General features: G+C 41.7%; 1 protein-coding gene across 1 annotated transcript in view; it reads left to right on the forward strand.

The window, feature by feature from the left end:
- The first annotated feature begins 3,880 nt into the window (after nucleotides 1–3,880).
- LOC139460544 (uncharacterized) overlaps nucleotides 3,881–19,279 on the forward strand; it is a 17,271-nt gene continuing 1,872 nt past the window's right edge. The window contains exons 1-3 of the mRNA XM_071242010.1: nucleotides 3,881–3,928; nucleotides 14,772–14,999; nucleotides 18,268–18,447. Coding sequence (XP_071098111.1) covers nucleotides 14,777–14,999; nucleotides 18,268–18,447 — 403 coding nt within the window. The 5' untranslated portion in view covers nucleotides 3,881–3,928; nucleotides 14,772–14,776. The remainder of the gene's footprint in view (nucleotides 3,929–14,771; nucleotides 15,000–18,267; nucleotides 18,448–19,279) is intronic.

The following is a 19,279-nucleotide window of genomic DNA, read 5'->3' on the forward strand; positions in this document are numbered from 1 at the left end:
CATGATGTCAACCACTGGATTGTCTGGTCCAGACTCGATTATTTGCAGACCGCCGTCATGTAGCTGGAGTATGGCTAGGCTTAACGCGCCAATCAGAGAGCGAGTTACAAACCAGCTTTAATGTTCGTCATCACTCGCGCCTTTCCGTAACCTGCGAGAAGACTCGTCCCCCTGTCGATGAATGTTATGTACGAAAATACGACAAACCAATCAGAATGCGCGTATGATTTCAAGTTCTTCGTCAAAGAATCCCTCAGAAATCATTTTTGATTTTACATATATCTTGCATCTAAAATATACCAAAGACACAGTTAAATGTGTTCAATCATACTGTACAATTCCGCACGTCCCGATGTTCTTTAAATTGCATCTGAAATATATATAATATATGGGGAAATATATGTGAACCATTACGCAACGAGTTGACAGCTGTTTTAGGTATGCCCATTTGCGCAAAGACGGAACCCGGTCGTAAAAATGGCCACGAGAGGGGCACGGGTCGCTATTCGGTTTGTCCCGGAATCACACGAGTTGGTCACGAATGATACTAGAATCTGGGGCGATTAACTTAGTCACTGTATTCCTACGCAATTGCTAAAGTTAATATATTTAATGAAAATATGGTTTAAACTTCTATTATTTTATAATTGCCATGATGCTAATATTACACTCTGCTAATATAATAAGCCCGTTTAACCTTTATAATTGAGTGAGTGAGTATGGTTTTACGCCGCTTTAGCAATATTACAGCAATATCACGGCGGGGGACACCAGAAATGGGCTTCACACATTGTACCCATGTCGGGAATCGAACCCGGGTCTTTGGCGTGACGAGCGAACGCTTTAACCACTAGGCTACCCGACCTTTATTTAACACAATGTTTATGTTTTACCATAAGAGAGTGAGAGTGAGTGAGAGGCAGATTGCGGTACAGTGTAAGGCTCACTTTCACTCGCATTCACAGTCGAATAAACGATTCATCAGCAACATTTGACTATGTAGAAATGCAACGACCTCAATATTGATTTTAAAATTATTCAAGAAATACTTGGTTCAGCACGCAAATGAACTTCCTTGTCAGGGAAAGAAATTTCTTTGCTGAAGGGGCTTTGTTTGACGATGAGACGACAAAGCTTGCCTCTGTCAACCTGTGACACAAACATCACGGTTGAGTGAGTGAGTGAGTTGGGGTTAACGCCGCTTTTAACACAATTACAGTTATATCGTGGCGTGTCTGTATCGGGCTTAAAGTCAGCAATATTACAGCTACATTGTATGTCACGTGTCTGTGTGGGACAGACAGCAATATTACAGCTACATTGTATGTCACGTGTCTGTATCGGGCATAGAGTCAGCAATATTACAGCTACATTGTATGTCACGTGTCTGTATCGGCAAGACAGTCAGCAATATTACAGCTACATTGTATGTCACGGGTCTGTGTGGGACAGACAGTCAGCAATATTACAGCTACATTGTATGTCACGTGTCTGTATCGGGCAGACAGTCAGCAATATTACAGCTACATTGTATGTCACGTGTCTGTATCGGGTAGACAGTCAGCAATATTACAGCTACATTGTATATCACGTGTCTGTATCTTAATTAAAGTCAGCAATATTACAGCTACATTGTATGTCACGTGTCTGTATCGGGCAGACAGTCAGCAACATTACAGCTACATTGTATATCACGTGTCTGTATCTTACTTAAAGTCAGCAATATCACAGCTACATTGTATGTCACGTGTCTGTATCGGGCAGACAGTCAGCAACATTACAGCTACATTGTACATCACGTGTCTGTATCGGGCAGACAGTCAGCAACATTACAGCTACATTGTATGTCACGTGTCTGTATCTTGCTTAAAGTCAGCAATATTACAGCTACATTGTATGTCACGTGTCTGTATCGGGCATAACGTCAGCAATATTACAGCTACATTGTATGTCACGTGTCTGTATCGGGAAGACAGTCAGCAATATTACAGCTACATTGTATGTCACGTGTCTGTATCTTACTTAAAGTCAGCAATATTACAGCTACATTGTACATCACGTGTCTGTATCGGGCATAACGTCAGCAATATCACAGCTACATTGTATGTCACGTGTCTGTATCGGGCAGACAGTCAGCAATATTACAGCTACATTGTATGTCACGTGTCTGTATCTTACTTAAAGTCAGCAATATTACAGCTACATTGTATGTCACGTGTCTGTATCGGGAAGACAGTCAGCAACATTACAGCTACATTGTATGTCACGTGTCTGTATCGGGCAGACAGTCAGCAACATTACAGCTACATTGTACATCACGTGTCTGTATCGGGCAGACAGTCAGCAACATTACAGCTACATTGTATGTCACGTGTCTGTATCTTGCTTAAAGTCAGCAATATTACAGCTACATTGTATGTCACGTGTCTGTATCGGGCATAACGTCAGCAATATTACAGCTACATTGTATGTCACGTGTCTGTATCGGGAAGACAGTCAGCAATATTACAGCTACATTGTATGTCACGTGTCTGTATCGGGCAGACAGTCAGCAACATTACAGCTACATTGTATATCACGTGTCTGTATCTTACTTAAAGTCAGCAATATCACAGCTACATTGTATGTCACGTGTCTGTATCGGGCAGACAGTCAGCAACATTACAGCTACATTGTACATCACGTGTCTGTATCGGGCAGACAGTCAGCAACATTACAGCTACATTGTATGTCACGTGTCTGTATCTTGCTTAAAGTCAGCAATATTACAGCTACATTGTATGTCACGTGTCTGTATCGGGCATAGAGTCAGCAATATTACAGCTACATTGCATGTCACGTGTCTGTATCGGACAGACTGTCAACGATATTACAGCTACATTGTATGTCACGTGTCTGTATCGGGAAGAGAGACAGCATTACTACAGCTGTCTACAGAAATATTCCAGCAATATCACGGTGGGGGACACCAGAAATGGGCTTCACACATTGTACCCATGTCGGGAATCCAACCCGGGTCTTCAGCGTGACGAGCGAATGCTTTAACCACTAGGCTACCCGACCGCTCCTTTACGCCAACAAGAGTCAATAGCTCTGAGTAAGCTGAAGAACATGTTGTTAATGCATGTGAGACATTTTTATGAAATTGCACAAATGAAGAACGACTATTAAAAACAATAAAAAATGTAAGATTAAAGGTGGTTGAAAAAGCTATCGGAATTAGTGCTGGTTCTACTGGATTTAACCAGCTTTTTTAAAACCAGTTTTGTTGACATTTAACTTTTAAAATCAATATTGAGGTCGTTGCACTACTATATAATCAAATGTTGCTGATGAATCGTTTATTCGACTGTGAATGCGAGTGAAGGTGAGCCTTACACTGTACCGCAATCTGCCTCTCACTGCCTCTCACTCTCTTATGGTAACATTGTGTTTTATAAAGGTTAAGGGGTGGTCGGGTAGCCTAGTGGTTAAAGCGTTCGCTCGTCACACCGAGGACTCCCCGACACCCCCACCCCCAAATATCAAACGGTTTGTCCCTCCCTGTGTAGTAGGCAGATGCGTAAGCAGAAGGGCCAAGACATTACCACAGTGATCGAATATACAACACAAGAACACATATACATGTATATGATACACGTTCATCATATAACAATACCATGACGACACAACGTCAACAATACATCGACGATGTGATTGTTATGACAAAGTACTTTTTGATTCTCAAAATTCAATGTCTTATAACCCTACAGGAGGGTTCTGATCGACATAATAAAGTCGCTTAGTGCTGGTGTTTTGTCTGACAACTTGTTCACTCGACGAGAGGTCCATCGGTATATTTTGCCAATCAATACATTCTAGAGTGATTGGCGAGTATTGCCTCCGTCACACGGGCGCTGTTGTGGCCATCAATCAGCAGGGTATTAAGGTAAGGCGCATTTCGAATTCAATTGAATTGTTTCATTTCAAAGAATATATATTAACTTCTAATCCTTACAAATTTGATTGCATTGGAGAATAATTTTACATTTTTCAGAAACATATGTGTACCTCTTGTCCAAACCCTTTTACTGATTCGCATATAAATTTTCCTTACCCGTGATGATCCGGGTTAGAATTGGTCTTCACCAACTATTCTTGACGTAAGAGACATCTCACCGAATCGGGTGGTTAGAGTGAGTGAGTGAGTGAGTTGGGTTTAACGCCGCTTTTAACAGTATTCCAGTTATATCACGGCGTGTCAGCTTAATGTGGGAGGAAAGCACGAAGTGATGCAGGTCGCAGACGTTTACCACTTCGGTGAAGCCCACGAGCACGGGTATGGTGCTGACAAACCTAGAAACATTATCGGGGTTCTGAATTGATATGGACTTAAAGAACTCGAGCGTTGAAAGACCTACGCGCCAACCAGGAACAATATAACGGTCAACGAGGACGCGGTAAACCTTACAACGTCCACCGAAGCTATTTAAAATGGTGTGATTTGAGTGTGTGTAAGAAACAGATTACTGCACTCGTGCCTCTCAAAAATAATCTTTTGTACAACTTATTTCAAAACTTATCTCGGGCGGTCGGATAGGATAGTAATTAAAGCGTTCGCTCGTCACGCCGAAGAACTGGATTCGATTCCCGACATGGGTACAATGTGTGAAGCCTATTTCTGGAGTTCCCCGACGTTATATTGATGGAATATTGCTAAAAGCGGCGTAAAACCATACTCACTCACTCACACAAAACTTATCTAACTCGCTTTCGCTCGTTACAACTCGTTGTATGCGAGATGGTTTATGACCGACTCCCGCGTAGTAATCTCTACGTCATAATCCCCAAAAAATCACCACCCCCACACCCCCGGTTTTTCTGGTCCTGACTTTTTTTACAGTGAGTGAGTGAGTTGGGTTTTACCGCCTTTAAAAAAGTAGTTCAGTCATATCACGGCGTGTCAGCTTAATGTTGGAGGAAATCCCGAAGTGATGCAGGTCTCAGACGTTTACCACTTCGGTGAAACCCACGAGCACGGGTATGGTGCTGACAAACCTAGAAACATAATCGGGGCGAACCGGGATCATGTCAAATGCCAGCACCATACCCTCGCTCATCAGTTTAACGAACATCATCCCTGCACCGTCTGTACCAAGCAATGTCGTAAGCCAGGGGCGGTCAGGTAGCCTAGTAGTTAAAGCGTTCGCTCGTCACGCCGAAGATCCGGGGTCGATTCCCGACATGGGTACAATGTGTGAAGCCCACTTCTGGTGTCCCCCGCCGTGATATTGCTGGAATATTGCTAAAAGCGGCGTAAAACCATACTCACTCACTCACTCACTCACTCGTAAGCCATGGGCGCCTCCATGGTCCTGTGGATAGAGCGTACGTAAAAGTGGAAGGTCGGTGGTTCGATTCCCGGCCGCGTCATACCAAAACACGTTAAGAGGTGGTACTTGTTGTTACCCTGCCCGGTAATCGGCAATTAAGGGTCTAAAACAAGGACTGGTCGGCTCTTATAGTCACTATACTGTGTCTGAGTGGGTGTGAACAATCTTAGGATATTTTTTATAAATCGTTTTAAATCGTTTCCGTTTACCATCTTGAATTATTCTCATATCGATCCCAAGATTGTAAAAAAGAAATCTTAAGATTTCCCCTCTATATATACGCCTTTGCGATAGACGAGAGAGTCGGGTAGAAAAAACAGTTTTTTCATCGGTGCATTATTGGATTAAGAAAACAATTAAAAATGTTAAGTTGATAAAATCATTAAGTTTATATAATCTTACTGTACATTCACATCTGTGTAGAAACGACAATGTGCAAAGTTCAAGAAAGTTTGCTTATCAAATATTTGTATAGAAATAAGAAATCTTGTTGATCAATACTCTTTAGGAATGTTCTGCATGCCAGAGCGTAGAGATGTGTTGGAATAGTGCCCCGTCATTGCGGTATTGATTAAGTCAACAATTTGCATCCTTTAGAAAAATAAAGTTTCTCGAAAAGGTGATAAAGGCTGCATAAACGCATTTCGATCATAAATCGATAGATGTAGTTCAATAATAAATCGACAGTGGGTAAATCGATTCTATATGAGGTTGATTTCCTTCAGATGCTAAACAGGATTATGTTTGCTGAATATGAAACTGTTAACTCTCTCTCTCTCTCTCTCTCTCTCTCTCTCTCTCTCTCTCTCTCTCTCTCTCTCTCTCTCTCTCTCTCTCTCTTTTAAATCTAAACATGTTTACGACATGAACATGTTCCATAGATTGGTTACTTTCCGCTACCGCCTCCGTGGTCTAGTGGTAGAGCGTCTGCCTAGACAGCGAAAGGTCTGGGGTTCGATCCCCGGCCGCGTCATACCAAATCACATTAAAATATCCCCGGCCGCGGGGATATTGCATTCAGCAATATTCCAGCTATATGAAGGCGGTCTATGAATAATCGAGTTTGGACCAGACAATCCAGTGATTGACATCATGAGCATCGATACACGCAATTAGGATCGATGACATGCATTAACCAAGTCAGCGAGCCTGACCACACGACCCCGTTAGTCGCCTCTAATTACGACAAACATAGTCGCCTTTTACAGCAAGCATGGGTTGCTGAAGAACTATTCTACCCCGGATCTCATGCATCAGTGAGTTTTGCTTATGAATGACATGTTTTGATGCAACGTGCACTGAAATAGATTTGGCGTGATAGCGGTTGTCTGGAAATCGATATCGATGAAGGGACCTTAGAGAACGCACTGAGAAATGATATATAACACAAATTAACACAATTCATCATGTACCAACCATGAGCGGGAAGCAGCCCGCCCGTTTGTCGATTAATGGATCGCTCGAATTGAAAATCATAATTAAAGAAGTAATACACTTGTACCCATATATTGATTTTCCATGGGTGTCGGTCACAGTGTCACGGTTATTTAAATAGATACATTGTTTTGTCATTTATCTGTCAATATGGATTGACTAAAACATGTTTTGGGATCCATAACTTTCCGCACGGTTACATATTTAGGCTGGATAAAAAAAAAATGCTTCTCGGGCCCATTTGTTTAAAAAAGGGAATTATAAATAAGGTGATGAGGGAGGAATACATTTTCACATCTTTCCCTCCAAGAATACCAGCTAAATAAGAATACCAACAAACTGAGTATACCAACAACCATGAATGTCAACAAAGTAAGACTACCAACGCACTAAGAATACCAACAACCCAAAATACCAATATCAACAAACTAAGAATACCAACAAACGAAGAATACCAACAACCCAAGAACACCAACAAACTAAATACCAATATCAACAAACTAGCAATGCCAACAAACGAAGATTACATACAACCCAAGAATACCAACAACCTGAGAATACCAACAACCTAAGATTCCTACAACCCAAGAATACCAACAAAACTAAGAATACCAATCAACTAAGAATACCAACAACCCGAGAATACCAACAACCTAAGATTCCTACAACCCAAGAATACCAACAACCTAAGAATACCAACAACCCAAGAATACCAACAAACTAAGAATACCAACAAAACTAAGAATACCAACAAACTAAGAATACAAACAAACTAAGAATACCAACAACCCAAGAATACCAACAAACTAAGAATACCAACAAAACTAAGAATACCAACAGACTAAGAATACCAACAACCCAAGAGTACCAACAAACTAAGAATACCAACAAAACTAAGAATTCAAACAAACTAAGAATACCAACAACCCAAGAGTACCAACAACCTAAGAATACCAATAACCTAAGAATACCAACAAACTAAGAATACCAACAACCCAAGAATACCAACAACCTCAGAATACCAACAACCCAAGAATACCAACAAAACTAAGAATACCAACAACCCAAGAATACCAACAACCTAAGAATACCAACAAACTAAGAATACCAACAACCCAAGAATATCAACAACCCAAGAATACCAACAACCCAAGAATACCAACAAAACTAAGAATACCAACAACCTAAGAATACCAACAACCTAAGAATACCAACAACCTAAGAATACCAACAAACCAAGAATACCAACAACATAAGAATACCAACAAAACTAAGAATACCAATAGACTAAGAATACCAACAACCCAAGAATACCAACAACCTAAGAATACCAACAACCCAAGAATACCAACAACCTAAGAATACCAACAAAACTAAGAATACCAACAACCCAAGAATACCAACAACCTAAGAATACCAACAATCTCAGAATACCAACAACCTAAGAATACCAACAACCCAAGAATACCAACAACCCAAGAATACCAACAAACTAAAAATACTAACAATCCAAGAATACCAACCAACTAAGAATACCAACAACCTAAGAATACCAACAAACTAAGAATACCAACAACCCAAGAATACCTACAACCCAAGAATATCAACAAACCAAGAATACCAACAAACTAAGAATACCAACAACCCAAGAATACCAACAAACTAACTATACCAACAACCCAAGAATACCAACAACCCAAGAATACCAACAACCCAAGAATACCAACAACCTAAGAATACCAACAACCCAAGAATACCAACAACCTAAGAATACCAACAACTTTAGAATACCAACCAACAAAGAATACCAACAACCTAAGAATACCAACCAACTAAGAATACCAACAACCTAAGAATACCAACAAACTAAGAATACCAACAACCCAAGAATATCAACAACCCAAGAATACCAACAACCCAAGAATACCAACAAAACTAAGAATACCAACAACCTAAGAATACCAACAACCTAAGAATACCAACAACCTAAGAATACCAACAAACCAAGAATACCAACAACATAAGAATACCAACAAAACTAAGAATACCAATAGACTAAGAATACCAACAACCCAAGAATACCAACAACCTAAGAATACCAACAACCCAAGAATACCAACAACCTAAGAATACCAACAAAACTAAGAATACCAACAACCCAAGAATACCAACAACCTAAGAATACCAACAATCTCAGAATACCAACAACCTAAGAATACCAACAACCCAAGAATACCAACAACCCAAGAATACCAACAAACTAAAAATACTAACAATCCAAGAATACCAACCAACTAAGAATACCAACAACCTAAGAATACCAACAAACTAAGAATACCAACAACCCAAGAATACCTACAACCCAAGAATATCAACAAACCAAGAATACCAACAAACTAAGAATACCAACAACCCAAGAATACCAACAAACTAACTATACCAACAACCCAAGAATACCAACAACCCAAGAATACCAACAACCCAAGAATACCAACAACCTAAGAATACCAACAACCCAAGAATACCAACAACCTAAGAATACCAACAAAACTAAGAATACCAACAACCTAAGAATACCAACAACCCAAGAATACCAACAACCTAAGAATATCAACAACCTAAGATTCCTACAACCCAGGAATACCAACAACCTAAGAATACCAACAACCCAAGAATATCAACAACCCAAGAATACCAACAACCCAAGAATACCAACAAAACTAAGAATACCAACAACCTAAGAATACCAACAACCTAAGTTTCCTACAACCCAAGAATACCAACAAACTAAGAATACAAACAACCCGAGAATACCAACAACCTAAGAATACCAACAACCTAAGAATACTAACATCCTAAGATTCCTACAACCCAAGAATACCAACAAAACTAAGAATACAAATAAACTAAGAATACCAACAACCCAAGAATACCAACAACCTAAGAATACCAACAACCCAAGAATACCAACAACCTAAGAATACCAACCAACTAACAATACCAACAACCCAAGAATACCAACAACTCATGATTGCCAATAAACTAAGCATACCAACAACCTAAGAATACCAACAAAACTAAGAATACAACTAGCTAAGAATACCAACATCCCAAGAATACCAACTAGCTAAGAATACCAACACCAACAACCACGAATACCAACAAACTAAGAATACCGACAAACCAAGAATAACAACAAAACAAGGATGCCAGCTTACACAACTGGGCGAACATTGAACTCAACGTTTTAATACCAGCCTCGGATGCAAAACGACACAAGGGTTAGATTTCTCTATTTTTCATACAACACTGGCTTCCACAACAGATATCGCATGGTGAGAAATGAAATCGTGTGATTTGAGACCATTGTAACGTCATCGGTCACCATGGCGCCACAATCAAATGACATGAATAACCACTCTGCCACTGAAATTGATTATCTTCCTTTCACACTCAATACACGGGCTATTTCTGTTTACGAACTGAAAAAGTTGGATTTGTTTGGTTTGGTTGGTTGGTTTGTTGTTTAACGCCGCACTCAGCAATATTCCAGCCATATGACGGCGGTCTGTAAATAATCGAGTCTGGACCAGACAATCCAGTGATTAATATCATGAGCATCGATCCACGCAATTAGGATCGATGACATGCATTAACCAAGTCAGCGAGCTTGACCACCCGATCCCGTTAGTCGCCTCTTACGACAAGCATAGTCGCCTTTTACAGCAAGCATGGGTTGCTGAAGACCTATTCTACCCAGGAATGGGGAGATGAATTTGGATGATAAATAGAATCTCACCCGAGTTTTTTAATATCACATGTATCAACACGCGTCAATCCAGGGTTGAAACTCCAAACCTTGCTTTATCAAATTATGTTTTAGTAAGAGCAATATTTTGTATTGATTTCCTGTTCGACTTGGTCCTACAAAAACTCACGATTCCTTTTGAGGACATATTGCCACTACTACAAATACAACGCTATTGCTCCGAGGATTTCTCTCCACATACGTTTGATCTTGTCATGAGTACCAGGAGATGGGGCTTACATTAACAAACCCCAACATCGTTGTTGCATCGTTGCTAACAGATACGCGTAAAACATATGCATGTGTGATAACGGATTTATCTAAAAGAAAGGTCGCCATGGATAGATATATGAGAAACCTCATTTGTCCAAACACTGTAAACATACTTTGAGACATATTAAAAAGATAACCTTTGGCAAAACTGATCATCAAGGTTGAAATGAAAGTGTCAAATGTTAAAGTGAAACACAACACTAGTCTCTGAGAAAATGGCATCACAAGTCAGTATCTCGTGTGTCCGCCATGTGCATTGATGACTGCCGTGCTACGTGGAATGGATGAGGCGGTTGATGAAGGCCATAGGCACTTGAGAGTCCACACTCTGAGGAACGCCTGACGCAGTTCAGCTGCAATTGTCGGCCTTGGTCGGAAGTCATTCAGCCGTCTTCGAATCTCGTCTTCCAGGTGCTCAGGGATTTAAATCGGCACTGAGGGCAGGCCCCTGCATTGTTCTGATGTCATTCTGCTGGAGGAAGTCTCTTGTTGCTCTCGCAGTGAGGGCACGGGCTTTATAATGGTGAAACTTGTGGTCGCGGCGTCGTGCCAAATGATGTATGGCGTGTCGTCTCAAGATTTGATCACCGACCGAGCTGCAGTGACACCATTGCCTCTCCCTGGACCGATGTTCTGGAAAACCACAGGGCCGACCCTCTGTACAAGACCAATTCCACCCCACACCATGATGCTCGGACCACCCCACGAGTCTGCCTCAACAAGACTAGCATCCGAATAACGTTCCCCACGGAGTCCCCAGACTCTCTCTCTCTCTCTCTCTCTCTCTCTCTCTCTCTCTCTCTCTCTCTGCCATCTGCTGTTGAGATACAGTAACGTATCTCGTCTGAGAAGAGGACTCTTCTCCACTGCTGGTGGCGCCAATACTGGTGCTGTTTTGCCCACTGAAGAAGGTCCCGGCAATACCGTGATGTCAGAATGGGTCCTCTGTGTGGCCTGTTACAGTGGAGCACGCTAATGTGTCGCTGGTGTGTCCTCATGGTCTGTCGAGTAGTTTCCGCAGCAGTGACAAAGCGATCTTGAAGATGCTGTCGCAAAATCTGACGATCCTGACGTCGAGTGGTCACCCTTGGCCTTCCACTACGTGGTCTGTCATCTGTAGTGTTGGTGGTCTGGTACCGTTGCTGGAGCCTGTATCTGGACCTTACGTAGACTTGAAATGCATTGGTTGGTTGTTTAACGCCGCACTCAGCAATATTCCAGCCATATGACGGTGGTCTGTAAATAATCGAGTCTGGACCAGACAATCCAGTGATTAATATCATGAGCATCGATCCACGCAATTAGGATCGATGACATGCATTAACCAAGTCAGCGAGCCTGACTACCCGATCCAGTTAGTCGCCTTTTACAGAAATGCATTGGCTACTTGCCGTTGGGTTTATCCAGCTTGCAATCGTCGAAAGGCTTGGTGTCGCTGATTTCTTGTCTGTCTTGGCATGTAGTAGATGCATGTGCATTTCAATTGCACGGAGCTGACGTGCATCGGGGGTACCATGGCCGTCGCTGTGATGCTTTTGAGCGATCGGTTTTATTGTCATCTGCTTTGTGTTTTTTTTATCATCAAATTTCAGTTCTCCGGCTAAGGTGATATTAAGTTTGGGAAAGTTTGACAAAAAATACACAGATATTTAAATGCCAACTTTTCATGCAATGTTACTTGGGGTGACGTTTCAGGAAATATTAAGCACTTGGTTGTGCAAAGGTCGAACACTACTTCTCCTAAAGAAAAGTGATTTGACTGATCCCCGAAACTTTGGATGTGGGGGTTGTAAGGATCAATTGCTGGTTCAAAACAATATTCTTGAAGAAGCTAAAACTTACCACCGTAACCTCTCAAAGTGTTGGATAGACCACAGAAAAGCTGTTGATTCTGTACTCACAAATGGATTTTGAAGTCACTGGAATGATTGACCTCCCTGAATGATTACTTGTTTTGCTTAGGTCTTTAATGAATTGCTGGTCAACTCAACTTGAAATTTATTCGCAGGGGCAGGTGGTGACTTCGGAACCCATTTCTATTAGAAGAGGAATATTTCAGGGCGATTCTTTTAGTCCTTTGCTTTTCTGTTTGTCACTACATCCATTAAGCTTTTTGCTTAGCAGAGAAGAAGGTTATCATCCTGGACCTCCTCGGCACAGACCCCCAACACTCCTTTCTCGCCTCCTTGCCATTGGTGACCTTGAACTTATTGCGAATGGAGGATACTCAGATCACTGAAAACAGCCTTGTCGACAAATGTAACATTCTTCAGCTGAAACGTTGATCATCTCGTGGAAGGTCAGGCATATACGTACTTAGTGATGATGGCTAGGGACTAACTCCAAAATGCAGAGTACACATGCAGCCTTAAGAAAACCTGGAGTTCAGAGCTGAACCCTCAAAATAAAGTTACATCTCACCACCACCCTAATTCTTCCCTCAAAGGGTTAGATTTACCACTCATAATGGGAGGGCGTGGTTTGATTATCGTAGAGGCTCGTCATGATATAATTGTATTTTGCACTTTTGCATACATCCATTTGTCTTATGATCCTCTTGTGAAGCATGCCAAGACTCATGTTGACAACAAGGCATTCCACAGTTTTCTTAACGAGCCATGTATGTGGAACATTATCTCAATGTCAGTGTTGTTTTTATTGATGGTTCTGTACTGCTGGACGACACAGAAATAAGTGTCAACCAAGCGAGGTGCCATATCTCAAGCAGAGGCTATAAACGAGAGTTTATATGCAGTGTGTTGAGAAGATCAGCAACCCCGCCGAGTCCTTCGCTTGGATGAAGTCGGCTGGCCTGAAAAATGAAAGAAAGGGCTTTCTGTTTGCTGCTCGGGGTCTGTCACTTCCCATTTGAAGCCGTCAATGTGTGGGGAGGCATTATCCGACTCCCCATTGTTCTCGGTGCCTTAGGTTTGGTACCTACCAATCTGTTGACTGACATTGGGAGAGTACCCGAGTACAGCCCTTCTGACAATCTGGGTAATGCAGAAGGCTGCAGTGTTGGGGAGTCTTCACGTCTTCCGAAAAGTTCTGGTGAGGTTTGACTAGGCTGCGCTTCCTGGGAGAAGTCCCATTCGCTTTCTGGGATGCGTATAGAGGGGGGGGGGGGGGGGGGGGGGGGGTTAGGACCCCTTAGCTAACGATCAGCCTAACCAACCTGACTGTGCCAGGATCACCCACAACCTGGATGCTGCATTATTTTTTATTTTAACACTTTTATTCTTACAACAACAACAACTACTACTACTACTACTACTACTACTTTCTAAATGTCACGCTTGCATCCCAAGTACCAAGTTGTCCGACTCGCCATTGTTCTCGGTTTGGTATCTCCCAATCTTTTGACTGACATTAGGAGAGTCTTTTTTAGTCTTTTGTCAGTAGTTACTCCAAGTGAGTGAGTGATTATGGTTTTACACCGCTTTTAGCAATATTCCAGCAATTTCACGGCGAGGGACACCAGAAATGGGCTTCACACATTGTGCCCACGTCGGGAATCGAACCCGGGTCTTTGGCGTGAAGAGCGAACGCTTGAACCACTAGGCTACCCGACCGCCCCAGTTACTTCAAGTAGGTCGATAAAGACAAGTGTTCCGTTGAGATTTCAGATCAGAAACGAAGTAATCATTGCTTGCCGAAAGATACCAGTTTTGTTAAGTGGGTGAGTGAATGCAGTCATCCCCATAGTAATTCACAGAATCTACCCCATCCACCCTGTCGCCACTTTTGACAAGCATAGGGTTCTAGGGGACACATATTCTTACCCACTATCAATCACTACAGGTTAGTTCGCAGTGTTGATTCACAGATGATGTATTATTAAATGTCAACGAAAGTGACCGCAATTCCATGTTGCTATGTTACAGACGCCATGACCGCCATCACGATCACGTTGATATACACCAACGTCCTTGACGTTAGTCACGTGGGGTTGACGTCACAATTCTCTGACTGCATCCACACGTGCTACCAAGACCTCCACTGTTCGTCCTTCTTCTACGGCAACGACAAATGCTACACCAGCACAACGTTCTCTAACGCCACGCCATTCACAGACAGCAATGATGTCAACTATTACGGATGGGGTGTTGGAGGTACGAGATATGGACGTTCTGATTGTTGTTTTTAATGTATTTTAATTTTTCGAGACAACACAGGTTAAAACTAATTTTGTGAAATTATTATGAAATCTAATCTCAAAGTACAGTCTCATCACAAAGTGCAATCTGACCCCAAAGTTCAATCTGATCTCAAAGTACAATCGAGGGCACGGGTAGCCCAGTCGTCTTAGGCGCCGCGATTCGCTGTGCAGAGTTGCGTCCCTTGGCACGCCAGAAACCTATGATTGTGGGTTCGAATCCCGGTTCGCCCTGATTATGTTTCTAGGTTTGTCAGCACCATACCCGTGCTCGTGGGTTTCACCGAAGTGGTAAACGTCTGAGACCTGCATCACTTCGGGCTTTCCTCCCACAAGTTCAATCTCATCTCAAAGTACAATCTGACCTCAAAGTGCAACCAGATCTCAAAGTACAATCTAGTCTCAAAGTACAATCTGATCTCAAAGTACAATCTGATCTCAAAGTGCAACCTGATTTCAAAGTGCAACCTGATCTCAAAGCACAATCTAGTCTCAAAGTACAATCTGATCTCAAAGTACAATCTGACCTCAAAGTGCAATCTGATCTCAAAGTACAATCTAATCTCAAAGTGCAATTTGATCTCAAAGTTCAATCTGATATCAAAGTGCAATCTGATCTCAAAATGCAAACTGACCTCAAAGTACAATCTGATCTCAAAATGCAATCTGACCTCAAAGTACAATCTGATCTCAAAGTGCAATCTGATCTCAAAGTGCAACCTGACCTCAAAGTGCAACCTGATCTCAATGTACAATCTGACCTCAAAGTACAATCTGATCTCGTGATTTAAGGTACATAGATCAGTTCGTGCAGTAGACACTACAGTAGGCAAAAGACAGACCAATAGCAGATCAATAGACGATCAATAGCGACGAAGTGTTTTGCGTGTTAACAAACCACATATTGATGGTTATTACTGATATTCATAAAACGTCATGTGACTTTAGCAACCTAGGCCATCAAACAATGCTGCTGATACTTCTATATTGATCTATCGATTTTGCGTATTCAACAAAAAGATTAAAGCACTGACTGAAGTAGACCTGTACCTCTGAAGTACAGGAGTGTCATTTATAAAGTAGTCCTCCATCATCAAGTGTTTTCAAAAATAAACATTAAAAATTACCACCCTTTTGAGACAAATAAGCAAATTATGTTTCTGCGCAGTTTAATATTGTTTGAGGTATAGATTACGCTGTCGTATGTGTAAAACCTGCAAATTAATCTCGACCAAAAAAGCAAAAAAACAAGAGATACGATCGGCGCAATGACACGCATTCAACTGGGTCTCTGAGGCACGCGTCAACTCACTTCTAGAAGAACAGTCACTAGTCAGTATAAGCTAGTCGAATGGTCACTAGTCTCTGACTGCAAGTCGACTGGTCACTAGTCACTGCCTGCTATTCGAAAAGTCACTAGTCACTGACTGCTACTCGAAAAGTCACTAGTCACTGACTGCTAGTCGAATAGTCACTAGTCACTGACTGCTAGTCGAAAAGTCACTAGTCACTGACTGCTAGTCGAATAGTCACTAGTCTCTGACTGCAAGTCGACTGGTCACTAGTCACTGCCTGCTATTCGAAAAGTCACTAGTCACTGACTGCTATTCGAAAAGTCGCTAGTCACTGACTGCTTGTCAACTAGTCACTAGTCACTGACTGCTGATCGAATAGTCTCTGACTGCTTGTCGAATAAACGAACAGTCACTAGTCAGTGTAAGCTAGTCGAATAGTCACTAGTCACTGACTGCTAGTCGAATAGCCACTGACTGCTAGTCGAATAGTAACTAGTCACTGACTGCTAGTCAAATAGTCTCTGACTGCTAGTTGAATAGTAACTAGTCACTGCCAGTCGAACAGTCCCTGACTGTTAGTCGAATAGTCACTAGTCACTGACTGCTGGTCGAATACTCTCTGCTAATCGATTAGTCACTAGTCATTGAATGCTAGTCGAATAGCCACTAGTCCCTGACTGCTGGAGGAATAGTCACTGAATGCTCATCGAATAGCCTTTTGTGCATTGCATTGAAATTGAATTCACCCGAGGCTCGAATGTATGGCATTTTTGTGAGGTGAAGATTTTTTATTTTTTTTATGAAGGCATCTTATGGGGTAATACTATGTTGTCATTCCGTAGTTATATTCGAATTCTATAATGTGCCCCGTCACCACGTTTAGGCTTGTACCGACAACAACGTGTTAAATAGATCCGTGTGCATTTCACTCGTATACAACTAAACATACACAATTTGGGTTATAAAATAGACCTTAGTATATTAGGGAGTATCCATTTGATTTCTCAATAGACTTTTAAAATGAATAGTTTATTCCGAAATATGCCCAAAATGAATAGTTTGTTGGCAGTGGTGAAAAGCAATGACCAGTTTGATAAAATTTTCAAGTTGGTTTTCAACAAATTATAGATAAAATAATGGGAAATATCTAAACATTAAACGTGTTTTGTTAAAAGTGAAAATGAATAGATTGTTTAAGGATGCTCAGTTTATAAAACGTATATTGGATACAGATGGGGGAAGAAGTAGTTTTTGCTAAAAAACAATTCTCCCCACCCATATATATCAAATGGATGCTCCCTTCGAGTATCAGCCTATTGTGGAACAAGGGCGAAGGGTAGCCTAGTGGTTAACGCCGAAGAGCTGGGTGCGATTCTCGACATGGGTACAATGTGTAAAGCCCATTTCTGGTGTCCCTCGCTGTGATATTGCTGGAATATTGCTAAAAGCGGCGTAAAACCATACTCTCTCACTATTCTGGGACAGAACAATAATTGTGGAAAGGTTAACACGATGACTGCCACTCTTCCGCTCGTTGTGTTTGAAGCCACGTTCTGGTGTACCCCGCCGTGATATTGCTGGAATTCTGCTGAAAGCGGCGTAAAATCACGCTCATATTCCGCTGTTTGATGCTAAATTATTGTGGGATTGACGAAACTACCTGCGTCGGGGCTTCCTCTCTTCGTAAGCAGACACGCTGTGATATAACTGAAATACTATTCAAAGTGTGGTCAAACACAATTATAACATGTTTTTTGCTTATAAGAAGCAGAGGTTTCAAATCGCAATAACCATCTCCAATTGAAACAGCGGATTTTATGGCGGCATCACTGCGTAAGCTAATACTAGTGTTTATAGAAATAACTCTCCTTTCATTTTCGTAAGGTGTTTTAAAGTATCGATATGTGCTAACCTACTCGTTCATTTCAGATCTGTGTCCAGAGCCGTTTTTATACCACAAACCCACTGGTCAGTGTCTGTATGGGGAATGGGTGAACAAGCGTAACTACACGTCGGCGGTCAGTTTCTGTGATGGCGTTGGAGGCCGACTGACCGTCACGGATGAATCTTACAAAGACAAGTATTTGGCTGCTATCGGTGATGCGCGAGGTAAGCACCATTCCGTCATTCCCCACTGTATTCTGCGTTTTGCTGAAATCCACTGACTGCAGAATTGTACCCATCTTGCAGAAAATCACTTTGCGTGCAGAACTGGTGCAGTATTTTGAATTGTTCTAATTACACTGTAGAACTGCGAAAGCTGGTTTTAAACATGTGAATGTTGAATAGGCTCACTGAAACGAACAGGCCTGTGAAGATCCGGTGTAGAATAGGTCTTCAGCTACCCATGCTTGCCGTAAAAGGCGACTATGCTTGTCGTAAAAGGCGACTAACGGGGTCGGGTGGTCAGGCTCGCTGACTTGGTTGATGCATGTCATCGTATCCCAATTGCGTGGGTTGATGCTCGTGATGCCAATCACTGGAGTATTTGGTCCAGACTCGCTCATTTACAGACAGCCGTCATATAGTTGGAACATTGCCGAGTGCGGCGTTTACCTACAAACAAAACAACAACAAAAAAGTTTTTTTGAGAAATAGACGAGAAGGGATGAAGAGGCGCTTGAACATAGAACAGTCAGTCGGCTCCAGCGCAAGGGTTAAACAAACAGTCGTTATTTGAATTGTGAATTCTATCAATTACATCATTTCAAATGCAGTATTTGAGGTGTTTGTTTGTGTTATATGGAACACAAATTACAAATGATCTTTTTCAACATTTTTCGTTTTGAGCAATCAATATCCTGACTTCATCTTGAAGTGAAGTTGATTTTTATATCATTGCTTACGTGAATGTCGGTATGTTTACACAAGAGATCGCCAGATTCACTTCAATGAGCTATACTAGCCATGGATGTCGGTATGTTTACACAAGAGATCGCCA

Source organism: Haliotis cracherodii, unplaced genomic scaffold (genome assembly GCF_022045235.1).
Source record: "Haliotis cracherodii isolate W230 unplaced genomic scaffold, xgHalCrac1.p SCAF_14, whole genome shotgun sequence".
Lineage (NCBI taxonomy): Eukaryota > Metazoa > Mollusca > Gastropoda > Lepetellida > Haliotidae > Haliotis > Haliotis cracherodii.